This window comes from Lithobates pipiens, unplaced genomic scaffold (assembly GCF_037356315.1).
Source record: "Lithobates pipiens isolate NorthernLeopardFrog02 unplaced genomic scaffold, aLitPip1_a1.2 Scaffold_25, whole genome shotgun sequence".
Lineage (NCBI taxonomy): Eukaryota > Metazoa > Chordata > Amphibia > Anura > Ranidae > Lithobates > Lithobates pipiens.
The window spans coordinates 72,514,211-72,530,704 of NW_027507787.1; the positions used below are offsets into that span (position 1 = coordinate 72,514,211).

General features: G+C 45.1%; 1 protein-coding gene across 1 annotated transcript in view; it reads left to right on the top strand.

Annotated features, from left to right (window-relative positions):
* The window catches only part of LOC143930334 (microsomal triglyceride transfer protein-like), a 250,550-nt gene that overhangs the window by 201,354 nt on the left and 32,702 nt on the right, over nt 1–16,494 (top strand). The window contains exon 16 of the mRNA XM_077454590.1: nt 8,424–8,548. Coding sequence (XP_077310716.1) covers nt 8,424–8,548 — 125 coding nt within the window. The remainder of the gene's footprint in view (nt 1–8,423; nt 8,549–16,494) is intronic.

The following is a 16,494-nucleotide window of genomic DNA, read 5'->3' on the forward strand; positions in this document are numbered from 1 at the left end:
TGTACAATGGCTTGCTGCTGTGTTATCACTGTATATCAGTGCAGGCAGCCATTGTCTCTGAACAGCGCTGCAGCAGTATACCAGACCAGTGCAGTCAGTTACAGTATCCCCAATAACCACCACACCATTCTTTTTGTTTGGATCACTCTTCAGAGAATGTTTGACAGGCAGTGAGGATGCATTGTTTTGCCTGCTCACCACTTGCTTTAACCTCTTGGACCCTGTACAGGCACCCTTATTCACTTGAATGGGCCAAAATCAGTGGTTGCTATGTCCACTCAAAGCAACAAGGGGTATAATTCCTACCATAGCTTAAAAGCAAAGTATCGCAGCCACAGTATTTGTACACCCCTGGCCCCTGCCTCTGCAGCTACAGAGGGTAGCGGTTGTGGGCAGTAAAACTGTTGCTCAACCACAAGTTTTAATGCCCCCCAACCTCACATGTAAACAAACCCTAATGGTGCAGCCAGTCACAGTATCTCCAAACACCACTGCACCTGCCACACTAGAAACAGAGTTGCTGATTGCCTCCACACCAGGCCCGTGCAACCAGCAAAAGTGTTCCTGATCACTGCCACACCAGTCGCAGTGTCACATAACCAATGTATGGCAGCAACAGTGTTCCTGATCATCCCCACACAAGTCCCAGTGTCACCAGACCAGTGTAAACCAGAAACAGTGCCTCTGATTGGCATCACACCAGCCCCAGTGTCACCTGATCAGTGTATGCAAGCAACAGTGTTCCTGATTGTCTCCGCACAAGCCCCATTGTCACCAGACCAGTGTAAATCAGAAACAGTGTCCCTGACTGCTGCCACATCAATCCCAGTTTCACGAGACCAGTGAGCGTCAGCAACAGTGTTCCTAATTGCTGCCACAACAGTGCCAATGTCACTAGCCCAGTATATGCCAGCGGCAGTGTTCCTAATCACCGTTACACAAGTCCCAGTGTCAGCGGACCAGTGTAAGCCAGCAACAGTGTTCCTAATTTCTACCACACCAGTCCTAGTGTTGCCAGACTTGTGTAGGCTAGCAACAATCTCTGTAAGAGAAAAGAAGGGCACTTGTGGATAGCTGTATCTGACCAGAGAGAGTATCCTCAAAGGACATTTTTTACATTCTGCTGATGATCGTCTGTATAAGGCACTGAGGCAGCACTGCAAGAGGAAAGCAACCACTCTAAAGTAAACAGGATAAAAAAGAAAGCGCCTCTAAGTGCAGCAACATTGAGTGCCCTGGGATAGTCCCTGCTGGTAGTCTCTGCTAGTGACCCTCCTCCAGGGCAGGACAGGAAAGGTGTCCCTCAGTCTTCCCTAGTGAGATGTTAGCTGCATGTTTATTCATTGTGTAGCAGTGTCCAAGGCTTCCTTTGGTCTAATGAGAACCTCCAGGGCCAGGGATAGCTGACATCCGTAATGCAAGGTAGACTAATTGGGCACCAGATACTTCTTGAATGCAAAAGATATTTTATTTCTCTTACCAGAACTTTTGGAGAGAGGGTTGGGGCCAGGACACCCTTAGGTAGTTGCAAGATTAATTGTCAGACTCCGAGACTTCAACAGGAGGACAGCCATGCAGGGAAAGGCGTCCAGCAAGACGCCACATCTGCATGTGTAGGAATGCTGTCTCCTATGGCAACAGTCTTTAACAGTTCCTAAAGGGTTAACAGTACCTTTGCTTCCACTACAATCACTTCTTGTAGTTCTTCAGCCCTTTGAGCTCCCAGTCTCTCACTAGACTAGATGATTCACTGCCACTGAATCCCTTGAGCTCCTCCACTCTTTGTGGTAGTATCTTCCTCAAGCGTCATGCCACCTTTCTGCTGGGTTTCTAGCTTGGCACTCAAGATACTGCTTAAGCTTCACCCCACTGGCCTGCTTGGTCCCTGGCTTGACAAGACTGCTCTGCAAGCGTCACCTCCCATGGCTGGGTCCCTGGCTTGCTATCCGCTGAAGTTTCCTGATTCTTCACCGTCCCCGGTTGGTGAGAATACTGCTCTGGTACTTGCTTCAGTTACTCACTGTGGTCCCTGGTAATAAGCCAGATGGTCCCTTAGTGATGTCAGCTTCCCTTCTACCTCAGACCATAACAGTTTCTCCGGCTGGCAGAACTACCACTTCTGGTTGCACTGCAAGCCGCAATCCCAACCCTGTGCTGCTCTCTTGCCTCTGGATAGACCCTCAGACAGCCTAGCAGACAGAGGTGTCCGGGATAGGCCCAAACTCTGGCATAGCAGCCCAGGCAATACAACACATGTCCACCCAGACAGCCATCCAGGTGGCACAGAACACCGATCACCTGACTCCACCCCAAATATATAGGTTCTCCCAGCAGGCCAAGAGATCCAAGAAAACCCCTGCCCATTGGCTGAGATGCCCCATATACCCATAACCTGACATTGCAGTGCCCTTCTCATATCTAATGCCACCAGACACCCAGACACCTAGTGGCAAAAGAGAGAAGTGCAGCAATTACAGACTTAGAGTAAAATCAATTGATCCTCAACAATTAGCCAAGGAAGCTATACATGGCAGGTAAATTTAAGAGCAACCCTGCCTAAACACCAAGGTGCTACAATTATATATAGTGTAGTGTTTAATGTCCACTGTTTAGGTTCCAGGACCCTGATCAGTACATAGTAAAGGACACAAATGCAGGAGGCAGAGCAGTTTTCTGAGCCCCCTGCATTCACTCTGGAGCAATCAAGGCCTTGCACGCATGCACAGTATGGCCATGACATCTCCAGCTGCGGCCAACTTGGATTGCACATGTATCAACAATGCAGGTTCATAAAAGAGCTTCCTTGTGGGACTACAAGTCTCAGCAGACCCTTTTGTGGGACTACACGTTGCATCACAGCATATCTTCTGAGACTACAGGTCACAACAAAGTTTTCCTTGTGGGACTACAGGTCACAGCAGAATTCCTTGTCGGACAAGAGGTTGCAGCAAAGGTTTCCATATAGAACTACAGGTCCCGGCAGACCATTCCTTGTGGGACTACAGGTTACATCAAGTAATGAGGGGCCACACCACCTTTCCTTGTGGGGATGGGGACAACTGGCAGATTTAGGGGACAATCTCTCGGTTAACCAGCCGACTGCTGCTTATTGGCTTAGTGCCCTTGTTGCTGACTTGAATCATTGTGTCAGTAGGCTATGTCTCATGGACAGATTAGGGGAGGGGATGTGGGGGGTGAGGGGTCCCAAATACCTTTTTCAGGTAGGAAGGAACCTAAGCACAGCCATGTATCCCCTGGGGGTCAGTTTTTTAAATATAGCTCTGACTTCCTCCACTGCTCCTGGGCCACCTTCCTCCATTTCTTTTTTGATGAGGGGGGAATACACATCTGCTATTGCTGTGGTACAGCAGCAGCTTTTCAGAAATACTTGTCATTTGGATCTGCTTGGTTTTAATCGTAAACGTTTCCCTACCCCCTTAACTCAGGAAGAACCAATGGAGAAGAAGAGAAAGTGGTGGTAGATGGGGACTCAGGGTCAGAGTTTATCTTAAATCCAAAAGTTCTTTGTGACTCTTTTTTACACAAGCTGACCAGACTAATTTGAAGTTCCCATTTCCTGAATCCTCTTCCCCAAAGGTCTCAGGATTTGGATCATGGTAGCTATTATAACATTTTCAATCCTTTCCTATACATCCTCCTTTAAAAGATGTTTTGTACACAGACTGGAGTTAGCCTGATAATGTATTCATTCTGTGAAAATGTTCGCTCAGCAATACCCCATGGAGAATGAGTTCTCTAAGAAATGGAACATGTCTTTGGTTATCTAAATAAGACCCTTATTTGTCTACATGACCAGTAGACAAGGTCTCAGTATTTAGGGGTGTCTCAACCAAATGTCTGAAGGCCTTATTTAAACCCTTATTTTCTCTGACGGGGGCAGATTTACAGCTGACAATTGTAGCTGTAGGAGTGCACCAAAGCTTTAAGGTCTCACCTCATCACATGAAATAGAGCGGGATCCTACTAGTGGAAATACCAAAATGAGCGGGAACCTGTAGGTTTTGCCCTTAGCTTCTCAGTGGATGCCTTGAAGGACTATCATGTACCTGGTGGAGACTGGAACATTGTGGGGGCCTCTCTTGCACCTCCTGCCCAACACTCCTCAAGGCGGAGACAGAGAGTGTGAAGGCACAAGTGCCAGAGTGGCTGAATGATGGTATCTGCACTGTAAGTGGGTGTAAAATGAAGTCACAATCCTCAGATTCAGAAGCAGCTTGGCACCAGAGTAAGGAGTAGTAGTATAAGCCAGGAAGCAGGCTGGAGGAAGAAAGCAAAGGTAGGTAACAGCAGGGCAAAGCAGTATAAAGTCAGCAGACAGTGCAAGTCCAGAAAACAAGCCAAGGTCAGTACCAGCCGGGCAAAACAGTACAGAATCAGCAGGAAAATTATAGTCCAGTAATCAGGCTGAGGTCAAGAGGAACCAGATGAGCAGGGTTGGAGGCAGCATGCAGAGGTGAAGTTCAAGGAGTAGCTTGGATCATACACAGGTAGGCAAATACACTGGATCAGGTCTCAGGAGCGTGGGAACAAGCTGAACACCATTCAGCAACTTCTCTTAGTGACACCTAAGTTTAAATACTCTGCTGGTTGCCAAGTGTGCACGTTAACTGTTTCGTAGTATAAGAGTGCATGAGCATAAGCCTGCAATGGCTTTATGGAAATCCAGTTTTTTCTTACAAGGACTCCATATAGCAGCTTTTTTCATACATACACATGTTTAGGATCTCATTAATGAAGTGTTGATCAGCAGAATATGTAGATCATTTACCCTTTCATGAAGATTGTTTGCTCATACCTTGGATGGTTACATAATGTGACTGTAGGTAAGAGTAGTCTGTTACTGCTTAAAAAGAAGGCTAAACCAGTTGTTCAAGAACCTGCTGCTCCCTTTGCAAAAAAAGCATTATTTTTTCCCATCTAAGGCCTTGGGCTCCAAGCCAAAACCATGTCCCAGTTTTGTAAGAAACTATGGACATCAAAGCCTGCTAAGACAGGAAACAAGTTCTCTTTACAATGAAGAAGCACCACTACTTGCTTGGTGGGGGGATGTTTGCAGGGCTTCGCTGAGGTTTGGCAGGGAGAGATTGCAGACAAATGGGTCTGCAATATAGTGGCTGGAATATCAGCGATTTCCCCCTTTGTGCTTTGCGGTTATAATTGCCTCCCTCTAGTATATGGTTTGCATATCTGCATCAAACAGCATGGTTCTTTCACTCTTACATAGAGTATGGTTCATTCTTTCTGCAACCCCGTTTTGTTCTGGGTTGTATGGTACAGTAGTTTGAAATATTATGCAATACTTTCTGAGAATTGCCTGTGTGCTATCACCTGTATATTCAGCCTCTGAATTTTGTCAAATGTGTTGCTTACTTGAGCCAAATAATGTTCAAGTTTCTCTGGTACTTCTTCTGTTGTATAACAGATATTTGGGGTTATTTTCGAAAGACAAATCCACTTTGCACTGAAAGTGCACTTGGAAGTGCAGTCGCTCTAAATCTAAGGGGTAGATCTGAAATGAGTGGAAGCTCTGCTGACTTTATCATCCAATCATGTGCAAGCTAAAATTCAGTTTTTTATTTTCCTTGCATGTCCCCCTCAGATCTACAGTGACTTTACTTCCAAGTACACTTGCAGTGCAAAGTTGATTTGCATTTGGTAAAAAACCCCCAATACCTATTCTTTCCTAGAATCAATTTTTCCATTGGACCACAAAGATCTTAATGAATTAAGTATAGAGGTTTCTTAGCTATGGTGTCACTCTGCTTAGGAAAGGGCTTTTCTTGTAATTTTTCCTTTTTATACAGCTGGTGCATTTCATTGTTTGATCACCTGGAATAATTTTTATTTTACTTGCATAGACATTGTCAGTTAATTACTTCTGTGCCCAAGTCTTCTGTGTCCTGTGTCTATGAAGTTTGACCATTTTTCTTCCTTGGCAGTATAAACCACCTAATTTTAGCCTTTGAAAATTAGGTAAGATATCGGTTTTGTGATGGCACAGCTGTAATCTTGGAAGGTCACTTCATTGCCTTGTTTTGTGAGCTTCTTTACTGACAAAAGGTTTGTTTTAAGAGCATGGACATAGAAGACATTTTCACAGGTATCTTTTTGGTGATATGGTGATACGCTGGAAAATAGGACAGTAAAGAAAACTGTCTCTGATCCCAATATTTGCCCATTAGCTGTGATGATTTTTTCTGTTTTACTCTGGTCAAGGTGAGTAAAAAAATTCTGTTATTTCTCATAAGTCGTACAGTAGCTCCTAAATCAACACACCATGCCTGCAAAGGTAAGGTGCGACTTTTAGATTGAAAAACATATTTATTACAATCCAGAATTGCGATCTGCTTTTAAATGATCTTGTTTCTTGCACACAAAACATTCACATGTTTCTTGTGGCATGTTACTGTTTTTATTCCTATTTTTCATCCTTAAAGCAAACTCTGCGGCATAAGCACTGTCACTAATAATGCTTTCTATTTTACGCTTATATTCATCCTGAAACTTTCCCTTAAAGAAGAAGTAAACTCTCCCACTCTGATGCTTCTTTTCATTTAGTCCATTATAATAAGTAATTATCAAACTATAGCCACTGTAATCCATCCCAAATCGCAAATTACTTACTGTTTAAAGAAACTTTAAAAAACTTGTTTCCAGGGGTTAGGCAGGCGCCATCTTATGCATTGTTTTCTGAGTCCACATTGGAGTGTATTTCTGCCCTTACATTGAGCACTTCCTGTACTGTTAACCAAGCCTCCTTCTGAATCCAACGTTTCTATGGCAACCCTGCTTCCCTGTTCATAGCTGACTTGTTTTATTTCATAGTATTTACTTGTGCTGATTATCTAGTGTTTGCCTATGTCAGTCTTATCAGCTTCAGCTGATAAGACTGCAGTAAAGCTGTCCGATGCCCTGGTTTACACTGCATGTGACGTCACATGGTCACATGGGGTGTAGGAGGAAGCTCTGAGTGATTATGCAGTCTTCAGAGATTTCAGTGTTGTGTGCTGTAGGAAGTCCTGATAATAGATAGACAAGTACACAGAGTGTGCCGTAAATCAGGGGAGATTTGGGCATGCTCAGTGACGTCATTATAAAGAACAAAAAGGATTACAACAATACTAAGCAAGTAAGGAGATATCTACAAGCAGTGTTCATTAGGGTTTTTTATAGTGATTTACATGGGACAACGTTGTGGGGGAGAGTTTACAACCACTTTAGCATATCCCATTGCCATTTCATCATCTGGATGACCAGCTGTGACATGTAAAACTTTTTTTTCCTTCTTCTATACCTCTTGGGAGTTTAACCATTTCCATAGTGTGTGTTATGTAATCCTGCATATTCTGCCCATTCATCAGCTTGGTTTGCTATAGCTTTCTAATCAAATACCATTTATTGCTGATATTAGCTCTTTTTTATGCACCTTTTGTTATCCTTCCCATATTTCTTTATCAGTTTGACATTTACATATATGTATAATTTGATCAATTTTCTATGCTATAAGAGATTGTGCTCTGATCTTTCTGATCTTTCTCTATCAACTTGTTTGAAGGGTGTTTTGGCCTGACCTCATTTATACATTTCCACATACCTTCTCTTATTAGCAGTATTTCATCTTGAATTTCCATGGTAGTTCTGGTTTGTCAAATTTGCAAATGACAGATTTCTTGTGTTACAGGACATTTTATTTTCTTGCAGTCTTCTTTCTGTTGCTGTATTTTGAACTTATATGTTGTAGCTGACTATGACTGTGTTGTCAGCTTTTCTCTGGTTGTCTGAGTGGGTGTCTGGGCTATCAGCTTTTCTCTGGGTGGGTGTTTGGGCCAATAACCTGTTAGAAATTCTGTATATAGCCCTGCAGAACAGACAGAGATTGCACAGTCCACATAGGCTTTACTGCTTAGCTGCAGACAGGAAAAATTAACTTTATTATAAATAAAAGACATAGAGTTTAATCATAGATGCAGCTACAAACTTTGCCATCTACTGCTTGATGTAGTTGTTGCACAACGTACATAAACAATGTATTCCAACATTAGTGAATATAGTGAAATCACATGCAAGGAAAATAACGGAAACTGAGTTTTAGCTTGCCCGTGATTGGATATTGCAAGTCAACAGAGCTTCATCTCATTCACAAAGCTGAGGGAAAATTCCTTTGTGCAATGAATACTCCTATTTGTCTTTAGTAAGTCAACTCCAGGGTGAAACAAACAGCTATTTTTGTTTCATTTTAAGCAAACCTGATTATCTTGAGTGCTATGCAACGTAAAATCTATGATGGCATTAGAGTTCAGAACATTTTGATAATATATCTCAAATGCCTTCTGACATAGATGCCTGAAATACATAAAGATTATACAGGTTTAATTTAGTCATTATGTTTCCCTTTCTTTCAGTGGTTGCCAATGCAGTCTGGGCTACAGGCCATGGTCCAGTATCAGGGTGGACTTGGTTTCGACATCTCATCCAACGTTGCTGTCAGCATCTGGGACCAGCAAACAAAGACAAACTTAAATGTCAAGTATGATGTAATTTTCTGCTTAAACATAAAAAAAAGTCATGTAAATTTGTATACTTGATTACAATCACTGCATGTTTTATCATGGAGATAACTTTTCAAAGGATCTGCAGATTTTACAACATGTATTAATGCGCAATGAGATTTTTTTTATGTGATAAAATTAACTATTTTAAATGTTCTAATGTTACGTATTTTAGAAGACTTTTATACCCAAAACATACTTTTGATGTTACAACTTATTTAACCACTTGCCGACTGAAATACGTGTATATATACGTTTGCAAATGGTTTGGATTATGGCTGAAGATATCAACCATAACCCCGGAATCGTTTTTTGCAGCCAGCGGCTGGCTTTCTCAAGAAAGTTGTTTGAGCAGCTTGTGAGCCACTGGAACGCTTTCCAAAGCAGCAGGTGGGTGTTTCTCAGGCTTACCATTTCTGCCAGTTCAACCGAGAAATGATCCGACAGTGCAGCCGGCTGCTCTCATAGGCGATCAAAGAGAAGATACTCTTTGATCATCTCTATGGCCTTGGAGGACCGTAGCTACACCATGATGTCAGTTCTAGTGCAGGCTAGAAGTAATTTTTTTCTTTTAGCATTTGCTTTTAAAGGTAAAGAAGAGATTTGGGGTTATTTTGACCCCAGATCTCTCCATAAAAAGTACCTGTCATCCTTATTTCTATTACAAGGGATGTGTACATTCCTTACATAATAATATACAGTAGTTGGTGAGGTCGAAAAAAAGACACAAGTCCCACAGGCCCAACCTGTGTGTATGCTTTTATGTTTATATTACATTGTATATCCCTGTATGTTGTGGTCATTAAAGAGGAAGTAAACCCTGATGAGTTTACTTCCTCTTTCATTCCCTGCAAAGGTAAAGCATAATGGACTACTATGCATCGCATAGTAGTCCATTATGTGTCACTTACCTGACACAGGAGCCAGCAATGTCACCGCTGTCCCCTGTAGTCCGGCGCATCCATCTTCTCGGTGGGTCTCGCTGCTCCGCTGCTGTCATTCGGTGAAGCCGCGATGACGTCACTCCCGCGCATGCGCATGGGAGCCGCCACGCGCGGCATATCACCGTTGATGGTGGCGCGCTCAGTGCGCCTACGCGCCGCCGTCTACGATGCATGCGCCATAGACAGCGGTGCCTGTCTTTCGGCAAATATCTCCTAAACCGTGTAGGTTTAGGAGATATTTCTTGGACCTACAGGTAAGGCCGCGTACACACGGGCGGACTGTTCGCCCAACTTTGTCCGCTGAACAGTGTTTGGGCGGACAGTCCGCTCGTGTGTGGGCTTTCAGCGGACAGTTTCAGCGGACAGTTTGACGAACAAGGTTTTTCGGAAATTCCGTAAAACTGTCCGCTGAAACCTTGTTTGAGCGAACAGTCCGCCCGTGTGTAGGCTTGTTCGACAAACTAAGTTCCGCGCATGCTCAGAAAGGCTTAACACGCCGAAAGTTATAATGCAGTGTATAGGACGTCGTATTTTTCATCCCGTCGTACGTGCCGTTCACGTCATCGCGCACGGTTTCAGCAAACTGTTCGTTCGTCGTGTGTGGCCATGTCCGTCCATGCTAATTTTGAGCGGACTGTTTGCCGAAACTGTTTGACGGACAAAGTTGGGCGAACAGTCCCCGCGTGTGTACGCGGCCTTAGTCTTAATCTAGGCTTACCTGTAGGTCAAAGTGTGTTGTAAGGGTTTACAACCACTTTAAGGTGCCTGTCTAATGTTTTTTTTTTTTTATTATTGATGCTTCTGGCTGAAACCATGAGAATTCCACATCCTTAGCGCTCTAAGGCCGCGTACACACGGGCGGACTGTTCGTCCAACTTTGTCCGCTGAACAGTGTTTCAGCGGACAGTCCGCTCGTGTGTGGGCTTCAGCGGACAGTTTCAGCGGACAGTCTGACGAACAAAGTTTTTCGGAATTTCCGTAAGACTGTCAGCTGAAACTTGGTTTAGCGAACAGTCCGCTCGTGTGTAGGCTTGTTCGGCATACTAAGTCTCGCGCATGCTCAGAAAGAATTTACACGGCGAAGGTTGCATTGCAGTGTATCGGACGCCGAATTTCTCGTCCCGGCGTACGTGCCGTTCACGTCATCGCGCAAGTTTTCAGCGGACTGTTCGTTCGTCGTGTGTGGTCAAGTCCGCTCATGCTAATTTTGAGCGGACTGTTTGTCAAACTGTTTGACGAACAAAGTTGGGCGAACAGTCCGCCCGTGTGTACGCGGCCTAACAGTAAAGAACCCTCTACACAGTTTAAGGTTAAACCGCTTCTCTTCTAATTTTAGTGAATGGCTTCATCTCCTTTTAAATTCCCTTGAGCTGAAGAGTTTTATCCCTATTGTGGGGTCACCAGTATTTGATCTTGTACACTTAAAATCATATCCCCTCTCAAGCATCTCTTTTTCCAGAGAATATAAGTTCAGTGCTTGCAGTCTTTCCTCATAGCTGAGATCCTCCAGTCCATTTATTAGGTTTGTTACCCTTCTCTGGACCCTCTCCAGCTCCAGCACATCCCTTCTGAGGACCTGTGCCTAGAAAAGGATGGCTCCAGCACATCCCTTCTGAGGACTGGTGCCTAGAACTGGATGGCATAATACAGGTGTAGCCAAACCGAAGTCTTGTAGAGTGGGGGAATTATCATTTTATCTCTGAAATGAATTCCATTTTTAACGCATGCCAATATTCTGTTTGCTTTGATTGCAGCAGCCTGGCATTACATGCCATTGCTGAGATTGTCATCTGCTAAGACCCCCAGGTCCTTTTCCATCCTGGATTCCCCCAGTGGTTCTCCCCCTAGTGAGTTGATTGCATTTATATTTTTGGCACCCAAATCATTATTTTATATTTTTCAACATTAAACCAAATTTGTCATGTAGTTGCCCACCCCATTAATTTGTCATCTTCTTGCAAGGTTTCCAAATCCTGTGTAGAAGTTATTGCCCTGCTTAGCTTAGTATCATCCGCAAATACTGAAATTGAGCTGTTTATCCCATCCTCCAGATTGTTTATAAATACATTAAATAGGATTGATCCCAGGCCAATAAAAAAAGTTTTTCTTAGTTTTTCTTTGTTTCTGTTATAAACTTTTGTAAATCAGTATGTTTTCTCCTTCACTGATGGGCACTGATGAGGTGGCACTGATGAGGTGGCACTAATGAGGTGGCACTGATGATGGGCACTGATAGGTGGCACTGATAGGTACTTATGGGTGACACTAATAGGTGGCACGGATGGGCACTGATTGTCACTGATAGGTGGCACTGATGGGAATGGATGGGCGCTGATAGGTGGCACTGATGGACACTGATGGGTGGCGATGTTGGACACTGATGGGTGGCACTGCTAGGCATCACTGATGAGGAGACATCTGGCAGGCATTTGTAGTGGGGGGAATTACTGGCACCATTTCTGGGAACTGATTTCCATCTTTTAGGGTACTGCATGGCATCCCTGGTGGCCATGGGGGGAATACCTGGTCATCCATGTGTGCTGGCCATCCCTGGTGGTCCTGGTGGCATCCCCGGTGGTCCAGTGTGGGCATCTGTGGGGGGGCTGTGCTAATAAACAATCAGCGCAGACCCCCCCTGTCAGGAGAGCCGCCGTCTGGCTCTTCTCTACTCGCGTCTGTCAGACACGAGTGAGGAAAAGCCGAAAAATGGCTCTTCCTGTTTACACTGTGATCAGCCTTGATTGGACATGGATGATCACGTGGTAAAGAGCCTCTGTCAGAGATCGTTGTTGCGGTGTGTCAGACTGCCCATGGACACGCGCCGGCAGTTATCCTGAAAGACATCATATGACATCCAGTCAGGATAACGAAACCACGGCCTGGCCGTCATTTTGCTATAGTCCGGGCTGGAAGTGTTCTTTGTTCCTAGGATTTTATCCCATTTAATATCTTCTAGCAATGAGCACATTTTAGCAAAGTTTTTATTTTATTTTAAATTCAGTGTCTTTGTATTACCCTTTTGTTTTCTGTTTGTGTGATTTATGCTGAAACAAATTGACCTGTGATCGATGTTTCCTAAATTGCCCCGTATTTCCACATTTGCGATCAGGTCTGTATTGTTAGTAATCAGTAGGTCTAGTATCGCATTGTTTTTTGTTGGTGCATTTACCATCTGACCCATGAAATTGTCCTACAAGACATTTAGGAAGTAGTGAGCCTTAGCCCTTGTACACACGGTCGGAGATTCCGACGGAATGTGTCCGATCGGACCGTTTTGTCGGATAATCCGACTGTGTGTGGTCTTCATCGGACTGTTTCCGTCGGAATATCCGACGGACCAAGTTTTCCAATTTGTCGGTAAAATTTTCCGACAACATGATCCGATCGGACCTTGTCCGATCATGTGTAGAGAATTCCAATCGGACAAAGTGCCACGCATGCTCAGATCAAATTCCTACACCAAAGCTATTGGCTACTAGCCTGAACGTAGTCCTGTCGTAACGAAAATAACGTCACCACATTCAGAACGATCGGATTTTCCGTCAACTTTGTCCGACCGTGTGTATGCAACAGTTTCGGACAAAATCTGTCGGACAAAATCCGACGGATTTGATCGTTGGAATGTCAGACCGTGTGTACAAGGGCTTAGACGAATGTGCATTTCCTTCCGCCAAGTCTATGTCTGGATAATTAAAATCCCCCATTATATTGACACTTCCCACCCTTGCTGCCATTCCAAATTGTGAGAGGTCTACGTCCCCCTCCTCCCTCTGGTTAGGGGGTCTATAGCATACTCCCAGTATTACTTTCCCTTTGGTTTCCTCCCTTTGAAGCTCTACCCAGAAGGATTCCACCTCCTCCCTTGCTTCATTAGTGATGTCGTCCCTCACATTCACTTATACATCATTCTTGATATACAGGCATACCCCTCCTTTTTTACCCTCCCTATCTCTGCGATATAGGGAATACCCTTGAATGGTTGCCAGCCAATCATGGGAGCTGTTAAACTAAGTCTCTGAAATTCTCCCAAATCAAAATCCTCCATATACAACAGCAGCTCTAGTTCTCCCATCTTGTCAGCCAGACTGCTGGCATTAGTGAACAAGCCTCGTAGCTTTGTCCGGTTGTGTACTATCTCCTTGTTGGTTGTTCTGAGCTTGCAATTAGGACTTGTTAATTTTCTTACCTCGGGTTTAAGTGCTTTAGTCAACCTACTACTAATGCCCCCAATACTACCCTCTGAAATTTGTTCCATGCTGATCTCTATGTCTGGACCCTCCCCCCATCGCCTAGTTCAAAAGTCCCTCCAACTTTTTGGCCATCTTCTCTCCCAGCCAAGCTGTACCCTCCTTATTTAAGTGCAGTCCGTCACTGCTAAAGAGCCGGTAACCAACTAAGAAGTCCCAATTCTACAAGAACCCGAACCCCTCCTTTCTACACCAGCTCCTCAGCCACTTGTTTACTTCCCTAATCTTCCACTGCCTTTCTGGTGTGGCTCGAGGTACCGGTTAGTATTTCTAAGAATACTACCTTGGAGGTCCTTTTCCTCAATTTACCTAAGTCCTTAAAATCCTTTTTAGGACACTCCATCTTCCTCTGACTTTGTCATTGGTGCCAACATGCACCATGACAGCTGGGACTTACCCAGGCCCTCCCAGTAATCTGTCCACCAGATCATGATGTGCTGAACCTGAGCACCTGGTAAAGGCCTTGCGGGACCAGGTTAGGGCCTCTGCAGTAGTGTGGGTTCCTGCAGTGGCTCCAGCAACAGCAGATGGGGCATGATGGGGGGTCGGGGGTTGATCTGTCTACTGCTGGATCTCCCCCCATCGTCAAAACGTGCTAGGAGGATTTGTCCCCCTGAGCCCTTCATACACCTCCCGGGTCTGGCGGTCGCATGGGAGTCCCCCTCTTGGGGACCTTTCAGTGTCTCCTGCTGGGCTGCATGCCTCTGGCACCAGCAAGGGGACTGGAAGAAATCGTCATGCACTTCACTGAATCGGGAGTTAGCGGCTGGCTCATCTGCTTATGAGCCAAGCGTGGGGCCATCACGGCGTGGGAATCGATCTGCAGTGGGCAGCGGCACTAGCCCTGTCCCTTCTGGTGCAGGGAGGATGGTTACCCGATCTGGGAACAGAGGCCACATGTTTCCCCTCCTTCACAGCTCGTCAGGGACCCAGAGCAGTCGGCCCCCTCCGCAGAGCTGGGAGAGCAGCTCGGCAGGGGAAGAGTCTGACTTCAAGCAGCAGCTGGTGCCATCTGCTATTTTTTCTGAGGCAATGCAGCCTTCCAGTTCTACAGTTGGAGTGACAGATATACAGAGGAGCGGCTCCGCCCCCTTAAAATGGGGGTTGAGGTGGGTGAAGATGAATCGGGGGAATGTCGCGGTGAGTCTTCAGCAAGGGAAGCACCAGGGACAGGGCCTCGACGAGAATCGTCCAGCGAACCCGGCGAGGTTTCCAGTGATGACGGCAATGGGCAATCGGCGCCCGTGCACCCTGCCCTATGGAGCCAGCTGGGATCCGGAAGTGCGGGTGACCACCATCCGAGGCAAAGGCAGCCTGGTAAGTCCCGGTCTTTACCTACCTTATTAGCTCAGAATGTGGGGGTTGCTGCAGTAGGTCGGGATGGGTCCACTGGCGGGGTTAATATAGGGATGCCAATAAGGAACCATGGGGGTATGTTTTTGCCGGTTTTCAGGATTTGTTGGATTTCGTGGTGCTACGCCCTGGACTGTCGGGGCCCGCTTTTGAGCCAACGGGGGTGTGATTCCCTGCTGCAGCCACAGACAGTGATGTTTCTGCCATATTTCATTCTACGCTGCCAGCAGCAGCAGTTAGTGCCACGTTGCAGATGGCGAGCAGGGGAGGAAGGACGTATCCGTAAGTGCCGAGGCCACTCTTATCTTTGGCGGTGGTTGTTGAGTCTGCCTCCCAGACAACGAAGGCTAATGGCTCGGATTCACGCAAGACCAAGGAGTCAAGGGATGATGGGGTTCGCCTGGCGGATTCGGCAAAATGTGAGGTCTATGTCTGCATTGAGGGTCTTTTGGGGGTCCATCCTAAGCCAGACGTCAGGGAAAAGGTCTGGCGGGGGAATATGTGAAGATATTCTCTCTCTTGCCCCTGGAAATTTTTAACATAGAAAAGTTTACTAGTAAAAAAATAAAATAAAATAAAAATTCCATAAATATATCCCATAGTTTGTACATCACTTTTGCGCAAACCAATCAATATACGCTTTGTCAAGGTTTTTTGTACCAAAAATATGTAGCAGAATACATATTGACCTAAAATTATGAAGAAATTTGATTTTTTATATTTTTTTTATTGGATGCTCTAATTATGGGAAAAGAGGATACAAATCTTATTTGGGTACAGTGTCTCACAACTGTGCAATTGTCAGTCAGAGTAATGCAGTGCCTTATCGCAAAAAATGGCCTGATCATGAAGGGGCGGTAAATCTTCTGGAACTAAAGTGGTTAAAAATATGCTCGTTTTATATTCTACAGTTTCATATTGATCTGGCTTTAGTACATTGTACTTTCTGAGCTTGATCAAGTATGCAGATTAGTAAAGGTTGGATCTCCTGATCTGCGTACCTGCTCCAGGTCAGTGACTAATGGCGCGTACACACGGTCGGACTTTCCGACTGCAAATGTGCGATCAGAGCTTGTTGTCAGAAATGCCAACCATGTGTAGGCCCCATCGGACAGTTTCCATCGCACAAAATTTTAGATCTGGTTCTCAAATTTTCCGACAACAAAATCCTTGTAAATTCCGAACGTGCGTACAAAATTCCGATGCACAAAGTTCCACGATTGCTCGGAATCAAGCAAAAGAGCTGCACTGGCTATTGAACATTTTTCTTGGCTTTTCGTACGTGTTGTACGTCACTACATTGTTGACGTTCGGAAATTCCGACAACTTTGTGCGACCGTGTATGCAAGACAAGTTTGAGCCAACAGCCGTCTGAATGTG